The sequence below is a fragment of the Leucopleurus acutus genome, assembly GCF_964270905.1.
Source record: "Leucopleurus acutus genome assembly, chromosome: 7".
Taxonomy (NCBI): Eukaryota; Metazoa; Chordata; class Mammalia; order Artiodactyla; family Delphinidae; genus Leucopleurus; species Leucopleurus acutus.
The window spans coordinates 37,383,733-37,396,186 of NC_139150.1; the positions used below are offsets into that span (position 1 = coordinate 37,383,733).

General features: G+C 47.3%; 1 protein-coding gene across 1 annotated transcript; it reads right to left on the minus strand.

Moving 5' to 3' along the window:
* Window positions 1-852: 852 nt before the first annotated feature.
* On the minus strand, window positions 853-2,499 carry SPATA31G1 (SPATA31 subfamily G member 1; the record flags this gene model as incomplete). The annotated part of the gene is made up of 3 exons (XM_082842335.1): window positions 853-876; window positions 1,070-1,858; window positions 2,374-2,499. The coding sequence occupies 3 exons, from the start codon at window positions 2,497-2,499 to the stop codon at window positions 853-855; spliced, it is 939 nt and encodes a 312-aa protein (XP_082698461.1).
* Window positions 2,500-12,454: the final 9,955 nt, after the last annotated feature.

Below are 12,454 nucleotides of genomic sequence, written 5' to 3' on the forward strand. Positions count from 1 at the left end.
CCCAGGAGTTCTTTCTCCTTTCTATGTCCCCACATGTAGCTTCAGAATCAAACAGGACCCCCGTAGGGCTAACTCTGAGGGAATCCAGTACAAGAACTGTGGGTGGGCTGAAGGCCAGAGATAGCGATTCAAAAGCCCAGGAATTCTGGGAATGATCAGTGTCCTTCCATGCAGTTTCTGACCCAGTGAGCCCTCCCACAGGATTGATTCTGTGGGGTTCTAGAATAGGAGCTAGAGATGGGCTGTGGCCAGGGCCTGGAGATTCTGAGGTCCAGAGGTTGTCTGTCTGCCTCATGGCCTCCCACAAAGCTTTGGACTCAGACAAGACTGCCTGGGCACCCGTTCCTAGGGACTCCAGCAGAGAGGCTGAGGGAAGGCTGGGAGATGAAACTGGGTCTGCAGAGACCCAAAGATTTTCTCTACTCTGCGTGCCCTTCCACGGAGTCTCAGATCCTGATGGGACACATGCAGGCATGGTTCCATGGAGTCCTGGGTCGACGTCCAAGGCTGAGGGCTCAAAGGCCCAAAGGTTTGTTGAATTTTCTCTGCATCTCCACTGGGGCTCATATCCAGATGGATCTCCCAGGGGACTGCCTCCCTGGAGTTCTGGCAGGGGATGTGGGGGAGGGCAGGGGGCTGGCGTTGGGGGCTGAAAGGCTTGAGTACTCTCTTTATGTCCTGTGGTTCCCCACTGAGTCTCATATACAGGTGGAACTTCCAGGGTGCTGGTTCCTTGGGGCTCTGTCATGGGGGCTACAGATTGGCAAGGGACTGAAGTCGGAGGCTCAGAGATCTGAGGATTCTCTCTTCGCCTTGTGGTTTCCCAGAGGGCTTCAGGTCCAGAGAGGCCTCCTATAGGGCTGGCTCCTTGGCATTCTGGCAGAGAAGTTGGGGTTAGGCTGGGAGTTGGCACTGCTGGCTCAGGGGTTTTAGGGTCCTCATTTTGCCCCGTGGTCCTCCATGGGGCCTCAGACCTAGTTAGGGCTCCCAGAAGGCTAGCAGGATTTTCTGCTAGGGAGGCACAGAGTGAGTCTGGAATGTGTTGTTGGAGGCCAGGATCCCATGGCACCTTCCACCAGACCTCAGATGAATGGAAGAGTTTGGAGGGCCTGGTTCTTTGGAGGTTAGGCTGTGGGTGCAGGGCTTGATCCTCAGAGACCCAAGGGACCTCTCTCTGCTGTGTAAGCCACTGTGTGTTTGCCTCAGTGTCAGATAGGACTCTCTTATGGTCCATGGGAAAGAATTTAAGTTGGAGGGGAAGTGATGGGACAGGAGGGGAAGATGGGGAGGGAAGTTGCTGAGGGTCAGAGGCCGTTCCTTCCAGATCTTCTGTAGTATGGACTTCATGTGTAGGAAGTGGGGTTGGGGAGCAATACTGGGGAAGCAGCAATACTGGGGTTCTAGGCAGGAAGGCAAACTTGTTAAAGAAGACAGAAGGACTGACAGACAACTTCAGGGGAGAGAGGCCACCTGAGCTCAGGAAGATGGCCTCCAAGGACTCACTGTGCAGAGAGGGGAGACCCCAGAAGAGCTGGCTTTCTCTCTGCTGTAGGTGGCTCCCTGATGCTGTCTTGTGCCTCACAGGCAGGTTGGTCAAGATCTGAAAGGTGGGGAAGGATCTGGAAGGGTTTGGGGTCTGCGTGAGTACTTGCTCTAGTGTCCCTATGGACTTGTGGAGGCCCTCAGAATCACAGGATGGCTGGGATGGGGCTGTGGTGGCTTGTTCTCCAATAGGAGCTTCTTTGGGAAGAGAACATGGCTTCAGTGGATCCAGAGATACCTCCTCTTCTTCTTCCTCCCCTGACTTCTGCTTCCACAGGCGATCAAGGAAAGCCACGCGGTACAGAAGTGGTAGGCCCTGGGGAATGGAGAAAGATACAATCTTTCTGGGGAGTGGAGAAAGATACAATCAGGCATGAAGGCTTTTTCAGAGACACAAGATGTACCGTTAAGCCCTCAGTCTTTGTTCTATAGTGAGTGAACAGTTACTCACTGGGGCCCACATCTGTGGACAATAGTCACTTACCCATCTGGTGTTAATGGCCATTACCCAACTACATTTGGAGATCGGCATTCCCTTACATAACCCCACCCACATCTAGGGTCAATGATCATTCAGCTGGCTTGAAATCTAGTGTTAATTGTCACTCACCCAGCCTCACATTTAAGGCTTATAGTCACTCTTTTGAGCCCACATTGATGTCAATGATTCCTTACCTGAACTCATGTGGTGAGTCATTTACCCAGCTGCACACCTATGTCACCCACCTTGCCTTGCATCTTGTCCCCAGAGTACCAGGGCTGAAGCTGTCGCCATCTCCCAAGCTGCCACCACCTCTGGATCTGCCAAACCACGAACAAGAATAGTGTTACCAGGTTCCCTGGACTCAGAAGGCAGCTGCTGCCACACTGTCTGCAGGCCAGGGCATGGGTCAACTGGCCCCAGAGAAGCCCCATGTCCCCCTCAGCCCCAAGCAGGCCCTCTGGCAGCCATTCCATTTTTCCTCAGCCTAGTGGCAGTTTACCCTGAGGTCATCACTGCATCACAGAACAAAGAACTCCCATCCCCCACATACCTAACAGCAGTCTCTGTGAATTTAGAGCCCCAAAATTGCTCCCACCAGACAACTCATACTTTATTCAGTGAAAGCTTAGTGATCCCCTTTTGTCTTGATTAACAAGGTCAGAATTATCTTCAGGCATTGTGGTTGAGGACATGGATTCTAGCATCAAACTACCTTATTCAAATCCTAGCTCTGCCACTTCCTACCTGTGAAATCTCAAACTACTTTATCTTTCAGTGCCTCAGTTATCTCATCTGTAAAATGGGGATAATATTATTACTTACCACATAGGGTTGTTTTGAGGGTTAAATGAAAACATTTATATGCTTAGAGTAGTACATAGTATATGCTATGTTAAAACATTATTTCTTTTTTTGCCATAAATGATCAATAACCAATCTATAACAAGAATAGAATAGAGGAGAGTTTTATTTGAGCCAAGCTGAAGACTGTAGCCCAGGAGACAGCCTCTCAGATAGCTCTGAGGAACTGCTCCCAAGAAGCTTGTTTTCCAGCACAGCTTTATATCTTGTCAGAACAAAGGACATCAAACATGACAGGGGTACATTCCTTCAACGTTTCAAAAAAGACAGATTAGTTCGTACACAGCAAGTCAGTATGACCTTCGTGCCTGGGAAGGGAGCCTTATCGTCAAAGGAGTACTAGCATTGACATCCCAGGAAGGAAGGCATTTATCTCTAATTTCATAACAGATATTCTTTACTTCTGGACAATGCACCCTTTTTTTTTTTTTTGCACGCTTTTCTTTAATGGTTAAAGCAGATGTGCAATGTATGTTTGATAGACCACAAGACAGGCTTGTAGTTAGTATAAAGTTCAAGTCAAATCATATATAAGCCAGAATGACTTCCCTATACCTCAGTATATGAAAATTTCTTCCATCACTTTTAAGGTTCCTGATTATACACCTCATTCCATCTTTAATAGATGGAGTCTGTTTCCTCTTTTACATCTCATGTCTTTAGGTTGCCCGAGACCTTTTTCACAAATATTCATGTTAAGGATGACAAATCAAACATGCTTGACCCTTTTTTTTTTTTTCTTTTGCCCCTCTTTTCCCTAAAACCACCACTCTGTTTCATGTCAACTCCTCTTTTTAGGGTCAAACTTCAACATCTGCCTTTGCAGTCCAATTCAATGCCTCTCTTCTCACCCCATCCCCCATCAACTGCCAGCTTAGTCTGGTAGGAAGAGCGCTGAGCTGAAGTTGAGGAGACTTGGATTTTCTAGCTCTGCCACTGTTTGGCCATGTAATCTTGGGCAAGAAAGTTTTCTCCATGGGTACCATGATTTGGACTAGATTTATTCATTCACTCATTCAGAGAATATTTATTAAGTGCTCACTATGGATCAGGTATCGTGCTCAGGCTTGAGGAGGCAGAAGTAAGACAGGGTCTCTGTGCTAAAGTAGGTCCCATTTCAGTGAGGGAAACAGTCAAATAATAGACAATTAAAATAGAGATATGTACAGGGTATTAAGGGGTGTGGAGGACATCTAACCACCTTGGGGTAGGGGGTTGCTTGTCAGGGGGTGCTTCCCAGAAGAGATGACCAGTGCTTGGTTTGAGGAATCAAGAAAATGAGAGTGTAGGGAAGAGGGGACAATCCAAGCAGTAGAAACAGCCTGTGTAAAGGTGGTGGGTCAGAGAAACCATGTCCCATTAGGGAAATTGAAGGTGTTGCAGTGCAGCTGTAGTATTAGTTAAGGGTTGGGGAAGCAGGAGGATAGACAAGATCACAAAGGGCCCTGAATACCGGACTAAGACGTTGGAAATTTATCCTGAAGGTGATGGGAAATAATTGAAAATTTTTGAGCAGGGAAGAGACAAGATCAAGTTTGTGTCTTGGAAAGAACACTCTGGCTATATTGAGGGCAAAGAGATTGAAGGCAAGAGATTGGTTAGGGAAACTTTGCTTTAGTTTAGGCAAAATGAAAGATGAGGCCTGAACCAAGGCAGTGATGGTGGGAATGGAGAATAACAGGTTCAAATAGAATTCTAAAGTTATAGTTGATTAGACTTAGTTACCAGTGGGATAGGGTGGAGTAGGGAGGGAGTTGAGAATGACTCTAGGGATTCTGACTTGGGAAACTGGGTGTGTATGTTAGTGACATTTTACTGAGGTAAGTAACACAAACCTGGTAACCAATTTAGGGTGAGGGGACAATGTGTTCCATTTTAGACATTTGCATTTGAGGTTCCTGTGACAAGGAAATGTCAGGCAAGAGGCAGATAGATACATGTATCTGAAGCTTGGGAAAGTAGTCTGTGGGGGAGATATAAATTTGACAGCCACCAGTATATATGTAGCAGCTGAAACCATAAAACGGCTTAAAGGTACATACTGAGGGGCTTCCCTGGTGGCACGGTGGTTGGGGGTCTGCCTGCCGATGCAGGGAGCGCGGGTTCGTGCCCCGGTCCGGGAGGATCCCACGTGCCGCGGAGCAGCTAGGCCCGTGGGCCATGGCCGCTGGGCCTGCACGTCCGGAACCTGTGCTTCGCAGCGGGAGAGGCCACAGCAGTGAGAGGCCCGCGTACAGCAAAAAAAAAAAAAAAAAAAAAAAAAAGGTACATACTGATATTTAACATTTGGCCCAGACAATGTGGCCAGCAGTTTTTTGTTTTTTTTTAAACGTGAATGGTCAACATTATAAGATTAGTAGATTGTACGTAATAATATTTTTGGCTTAAAATCTGGCAACATAGGGCTCTCATTCCCACAAAGTAATAACCATTAATTAATTAATTAATTTTATCTATTTATTTTTGGCCACGTTGGGTCTTCGTTGCTATGCGTGGGCTTTCTCTAGTTGCAGCGAGCGGGGGCCACTCTTCGTTGCGGTGCGCGGGCTTCTCATTGTGGTAGCTTCTCTTGTTGCAGAGCATGGGCTCTAGGCGCAGGCTCAGTAGTTGTGGCGCACGGGCTTAGTTGCTCCGCAGCATGTGGGATCTTCCCAGACCAGGGATCGAAGCTGTGTCCTCTGCATTGGCAGGCGGATTCTTAAACACTATGCTACCAGGGAAGCCCAGTAAAGACCATTGAGAGCTAAGTAGCAGGTGCTCCCTTAGTGGCCATGTGCTTTCCAGTTCACCATGTTCTCTTTGTTAAAGCCGAGGCTGAGGGCTAGTTGCTGTTTATCATTGTGCCTATGGTTTTGTTGTTTTCTTACACTTGCCTATTTTTAGTCATTTGCATTACCTGCCTGGTGTCTGAGTTTCCTACCTCTGGATGAATAAAGTAAGTTGAGTTCTGATAGGAAATAGAGAAGGCAATGCTGAATTCTGTGCTAGCTAATTTACATTTATGACAGGATAATCTACTAAGTTGTTGTCTGCTACTCATTGCCAAGAGAGACATTCAGTAGGATAAAAAGGTAACTTTGCTCTCCTCTCTTCCAGGAATTCTAGGTTTCTTGTCTCATGGAATAGTTGATGGATTTTGAGTTTATTAGTCCCAAACTAAAGTTGCAATACACCTGTTCTACAACCTTATCCAGGCTCTTGTGTGGGAGGAGAATTTAATTTAGCTGGGTGCTCTTCAGAAGGAGAAGATGGAGGAGATGCCGGGTGGAAAGAAGAGAAGTTGCCCAAGGATAGCAGTGGGTTCAGGGACTTGGGAAAAAAGAGTTATTGCAATAGGCTCCATGAGTGACAGAAGTCAATTAGGAGGCAGCAGGGCTTCTGATGGGGAGAGCTGATTTAATAGGGCACTAAACATCTAGTACATAGTCTTGGGAACTGCAGCAAAAGATGCTGATATATATACTTGGTAGAGATGCTGTGGAGCCATTTGCCTTTGAATGGACTGTATGAGTTTAGATAATGCACATCCCAGTGGCAACCATGACAGGATCAAGACCCAAGTTTCTTTCCTAAGTGGTTTTTTTTTTGGTCCATGTATATCACATAAAAGAGGGGAAAAACCCCCTTCCCTGACCCAAATCATGATTAATATTAGATGTCTTCCAACCCTGGTAAATGAGAGTTTCGAACCAGGTTTAATTTAATTTAGAAAAATTAAGTAATGTGATGTTTCTTGTGTTTCAGTGTTGTGGAACAAATTTATACTCTAACATTTATCTCATTTAATCTTTACAACTCTTTGAAGTAGGTATTGTTATATTCTTTCACATAGGGGAAACTGAGACACAAAGAAATTAACATATGTTAACTATTATCATTATTATTATATCTATATATCCATAGATATGTAGATATCCCAGAAGGCAGAGTTAGGGATTGAGAACCCCCTTGTATTGTGAGGAATCATTTGTATGTGACAGAAATTAAAATCCAGGGACTTCCCTGGTGGTCAGGTTGGTAAGACACCGTGCTCCCAATGCAGGGGGCCCAGATTCGATCCCTTGTTGGGGAACTAGATCTTGCATGCATGCTGCAACTAAGAGTTCGCATGCTGCAACTAAGAAGCCTGCATGCCGCAACTAAAGATCCTGTGTGCCGCAACTAAGACCTGGTGCAGCCTAAATAAATAAATAATTAAAAAAAAGAAATTAAAATCCAATTTAATCCAAATAAAAATCTGGTGTAAACAAATGGGAATGTATTGACTCATATCTGAACAATCCAGGGGTAGGGTTGGCTTCAGGCAATTGGATTGATGCAGAGATTCATTTCAATGTCATCGGGATTCAGTTTTCATTTCTTTTTCTTTCTTTTTTTTTTAAGATTTATTTTCTTTATTTATTAATTTATTTATCTATTTACTTAGGCTGTGGCAGGTCTTAGTTGCGGCACATGGGATCTCCGTTGCAGCATGCGGAATCTTTATTTGCAGCATGTGAACTCTTAGTTGGGGCATGCATGTGGGATCTAGTTCCTTGACCAGGGATCGAATCTGGGCCCCCTGCCTTGGGAGCGCAGAGTCTTTTTTTTTTTAAGTAATATCTTTTTAAAATTAATTAATTAATTAATTAATTTTTGGCTGTGTTGGGTCTTAGTTGCTGCGTGTGGGCTTTCTCTAGTTGTGGCAAGCAGGGGCTACTCTTTGTTGCGGTGCACGGGCTTCTCATTGTGGTGGCTTCTCTTGTTGCGGAGTACGGGCTCTAGGCATGCGGGATTCAGTAGTTGTGGCATGTGGGCTCAGTAGTTGTGGCTCGCGGGCTCTAGAGTGCAGGCTCAGTAGTTGTGGCACGTGGGCTTAGTTGCTCCGCAGCATGTGGGATCTTCCTGGACCAGGGCTCGAACCTGTGTCCCCTGCATTGGCAGGCAGATTATTAACCACTGCACCACCAGGGAAGTCCCTGGGAGCACAGAGTTTTAGCCACTGGACCACCAGGGAAGTCCCTGACTCTCTGTCTTCTGTGCTGACTTTATTTTTAGGTATTGTGTGGTAGCAAGTTCAAGTGAAGCTGAAAATGTGGTGTTGCTATGACAATATTGTGCTTATGGGTTCCAGCTGGTCATGCATACATCATTGAACTACTCACTGAACTGTACACAGGGGAACAGGATGCTTCCTCTGGCAGGTCTGAGTCACATACACATCCTTGGAGTAAGGGTATGGAGGGAAGAACACTATCTGCACATGGCCTGAGACCGAAGAAGTGGGGGTCTGGTCGTTCCTCCAGAAAACATAGACATCCTGTTTCCAGAAAGGTGTATGCATGCTGGTATCAAAACAAAATAATAGAGATGTCCATTATAGCTCTAACTAGCCCATTCTGTTTTCTGGCCCAGAGCCATGCCAGATCTTTTGGGATCTGAGGCTTAAGTTAAAATGTGAATGCAGATCCTATGAAGGTTGGTGAAGGGGCTGGATGGGGCCTAGGGCAGAGATCTTGAAGGAGGGAAATCTATGGGAAACCCAAACATCTGTGTGGATAACCTATTAAATGACCTAGACTCTCAATTCCTAGACCTTTTCATCTCAGAGTCCTTTACCTCAGCTATGGCCATATCTGAAGCATCATCATCAGGAACCACTCTGCCTTCTGTCTTGCATCACCCTCTGATTTCAACCTCCAGACTTGTCCTAAAATGCCAACTCTTCAACCTTGTCAGGAGTCTAGCCCATTGCTCTTTCCACTTTTTTCCCTGTCCATAAGAAACCTCTTGCCTTTATTTCCTCCCTCTCCAAGATAGACTTCATGGTTCATCACCTAATCAAAATCTATCAATTCATTCTCCTTTCATCATTTCTACCTGGCAAAATCCCCACTCTGCCTCTGCCAGAACTGCCCTCTAGGAAGGCAGAGGTCAGCATTATTGGATAAAATCACACTTATAGGTAAGTTGGTGGCCACCATAAACTTACGGTCTACAACTAATGGGCAACTCCATCATCACTTGAAATACATTTATTTATGCATTCCATTTATTAAGTGCCTGCTATGCGCTAGGCACTGTTCTAAGCGTTTGGGATACATGGGTGATCAAAACAGGCAAAGCTTCCTGGGAATTCCCTGGTGGTCCAGTGGTTAGTTACATCATTTATTCCTTAGTAAACTCTCCCATCCTACTCAAAATAAATTCAAACCTTTACTTTCCTCAACTTCTCTTTCTCCTGGCCTCTAGCAGATATGGTAGACCTCTACTTTTCAGAGGAACCAGGAGCCATCCAATGCGAACTTTTCTTCATCAAAAACCATTGCCTCCGATTTCCTTTCTTCCTGTTAGAGTGAAAGGTGTGTTCCTTTGTGAGACCTTCCTTGACCCTCCCAAGCTAGGACGGGTGCCCTTATCCTCCCCTCCCCCACCAGCACTTTCCGCACTAGATTGTTTAACTTGCGTCTTAATTATCTGGTCTACCACGTTCACCGCTTTAACCCAAACATTTGACGCTTAGTATCTGGTTGGAGCTCAGTACCCATGGGAGAGGGCCTGCTGCGGGGCGGGGCCTGCGCCGGGGAGGGCGCAGGGAGCGGGGCGGGGGTAGCCTCAGGGCTGTCCCCTCAGGCTTCTTGGAGGCCGCCTCCAGGCGACACCTCAGGACGCTGAAGTAAGCATCCTAGAGACCAGAGCTCACAGCCAAGATTCGGGTGAGGCTTTTCGGACTCCCCAGCGCCGGTTCCGCGGCAGGACTCCCTCATCCGTGGGGCCTCTGGATGGGGCGTCTGCGCCCAGGTGCCGCCGCGGAACCCGCCAGCGTCCACGCGCGGCCGTGGCTTCGGCTTCCTAAGCTACCCCACTGTTTTTTCTCCCTTTCCCTCTGCTCACCTCTCCCCTTCCCTGACCACTCTTTCCTTTCCCTCCTTTCCCTTTCCCACCTCCTCCAGAGGGATGCCGAGTAAAAGGCTTGGCCAGCAACTCAGCTCCAGCGGCCGCGCGGGCTCGGCACGCTCTTATCCCCTGCCCCTGAGGGGCCCAGTGTCCTGAAAATGTCAGGACTGGTCAGGACAGTGAGACCTGACGGAACCGCCCCTCCGGGAGGGGCCATCGTCCTCAGGACGGTGGTACACACCGTCCGGGAGGAGTTGTTTCAAGCGGGATGACGGCAGCGGGGAGGCCGCGGGGCTGGGATAGTGGGAGCGGAGGGCGGAGCCGGGCGCGGCCCGTTAGCCCGGCTGTGGGCGGGCCGAGGTGAGGCCGAGTCCTGAGGGCCGGCGGGACAGGCTTCTCCAAGGCAGGAAGATCCGAGGCCACTGCTCTCACATCTCAGGTGCTGGTCCTTTGCTGCATTTATCGGGGGCTTACTATGTGTCAGGTCCTGTATTTGATAGGAACTCTAGCTGTGTCCCGCTAGAGGTAAGAGGAAATGTTACTTTTTAAAGAACAGTTTTTCCCGTTATGATACTATTCTATACCGAATTTAGAATATATAAAAAAGTAGAAGGAAGAATCCCATAAACTTTCAATCTCAAAATAATTTCCATAGCATCTTGACGTAGTTCTTTCCAGACTTGGCTATTCACATTTTTACAGCGTTTAAATAAATGTAGGTTTTCGTAAGGTAAGAAAGCTGTTAATATTTTTTATTTTATTTTCTAAAAATAAATTTATTTATTTTAGGCAGCGTTGGGTCTTCGTTTCTCCACGCAGGCTTTCTCTAGTTGCCGCGAGCGGTGGCTACTCTTGTTGTGGTGCGCGGGCTTCTCATTGCGGTGGCTTCTCTCCGTGCGAGGCACAGGCGTTAGGTGCGCGGGCTTCAGTAGTTCTGAACGCAGGCTGAGTAGTTGTGGCTCACAGGCTCTAGAGCGCAGGCTCAGTAGTTGTGGCGCACGGGCTTAGTTGCTCCATGGCATGTGGGATCTTCCCAGACCAGGGATCGAACCTGAGTACCCTGCATTGGCAGGCGGATTCTTAACCATTGCGCCACCAGGGAAGCCCTATTTTATTTACTTTTTAACATTTATTTATTTGGCTGTCCCGGGTCTAAGTTGTGCCATGCAGGATCTAGTTTCCTGACCAGAGATCGAACCCGGGTCCACAGTGGTGTCCTAGCCACTGCACCGCCAGGGAATTCCCCTAAACATCATTTTTGATGACTGTATTATTCTCTGAAGTAGATTCTGTGCTAAGTTCGATTTCCCACAGGTACCCAGGCCTAACATCTTTATAACTTAAGTCATTTTCTTCTTCTGTCCAAACCTGTTCTTCCTGTTGTATTTCCCAAAGCAATTAGTGTCACCTAATCACCCAGGCAAGAAACACAGGAGCCATTCTACACTGCTCCCTCTTCATCTTTCCTATTAGTTGTCAGTCACCAACTTTTGCTAATTATATCTGCTATTTCTTCAATCTCTTTCTACCCCATCCTTACTGTCACCCTAGTAGTTCAGGCCCTATTCATTTCTCCCATAAACTGTGCAGTAGCTTCCTAGCTGATCTCCATTCCTCCAGCTTTATCCATCTTAAATCCTTTCCATTCACTATTGCCAAAGTAATCTACCTAAAACAAAAATGATCGTGACACTCGCCTCCTTAAAATCCTTCAGTGAGCCATACTTTCTGCATGGTATAGAGACCCCTCCACATGCAGGTCTTTCTCTACTCCTTTAGCTTCTCTAGTCGTTACCTGCTGGTGTTTATTATTCTAGTAATAGAAGAATGCCTCTAGTTTCCCCTGAGCCCCCCATGCTGTTCATTGCTTCTATATCTTTTTGCTCATCAGTATTTTGATTTCTGTCTGGAATGGCCTCACCACCTGGCTAATTCTGCATTGGAAGCATGGAGTCTTAACCACTGGACCACCAGGCAAGTCCCCAACCTGGTTAATTCTTTTTTTTTTTTTTTTTTTTTTTTTGCGGTACGCGGGCCTCTCACTGTTGTGGCCTCTCCCGTTGCGGAGCACAGGCTCCGGAAGCGCAGGCTCAGCGGCCATGGCTCACGGGCCCAGCCGCTCCGCGGCATGTGGGATCTTCCCGGACCGGGGCACGAACCCATGTCCCCTGCATCGGCAGGCGGACTCTCAACCACCGCGCCACCAGGGAAGCCCCCCTGGCTAATTCTTAATTGTCCTTCTATCCCAATTCAGGCATCATCTCAGAAAATTTACCCTGAAGGTCTGGTTTGGGCTAAATGTCCCTTTTTCCTGCTCTACATGGTGAAACCGAGTGGGGCCCTGTGGAGCTTCCAGGCATGGAGGCCTTTTTTTGTCCCCCATTTCTTGTAGGCAAGACTCCAGCCTCCATGACATTCCATGAGTTCCAAAGGGCAGATTCGAACAGTTGCTAATCAGGGAAGGAGCAGCCACAAAACCACCTGAGGCGAGATTAAAGGGATTAGAGAAGCTCATTAAGATTAGGAGACTTGAGACCCTCCACACACCCTCATCTTGTCAGCAACCCCACCCTTGGAGCCGACCAGACCCAGTGTTGTAGCCATTTTGAAACTTTGCAGAAGAAGAATGCAAGACTGTTACTGCCTTGATCCTTACTGCATACCCATGACCACGAGCTCCAACTATAAGAC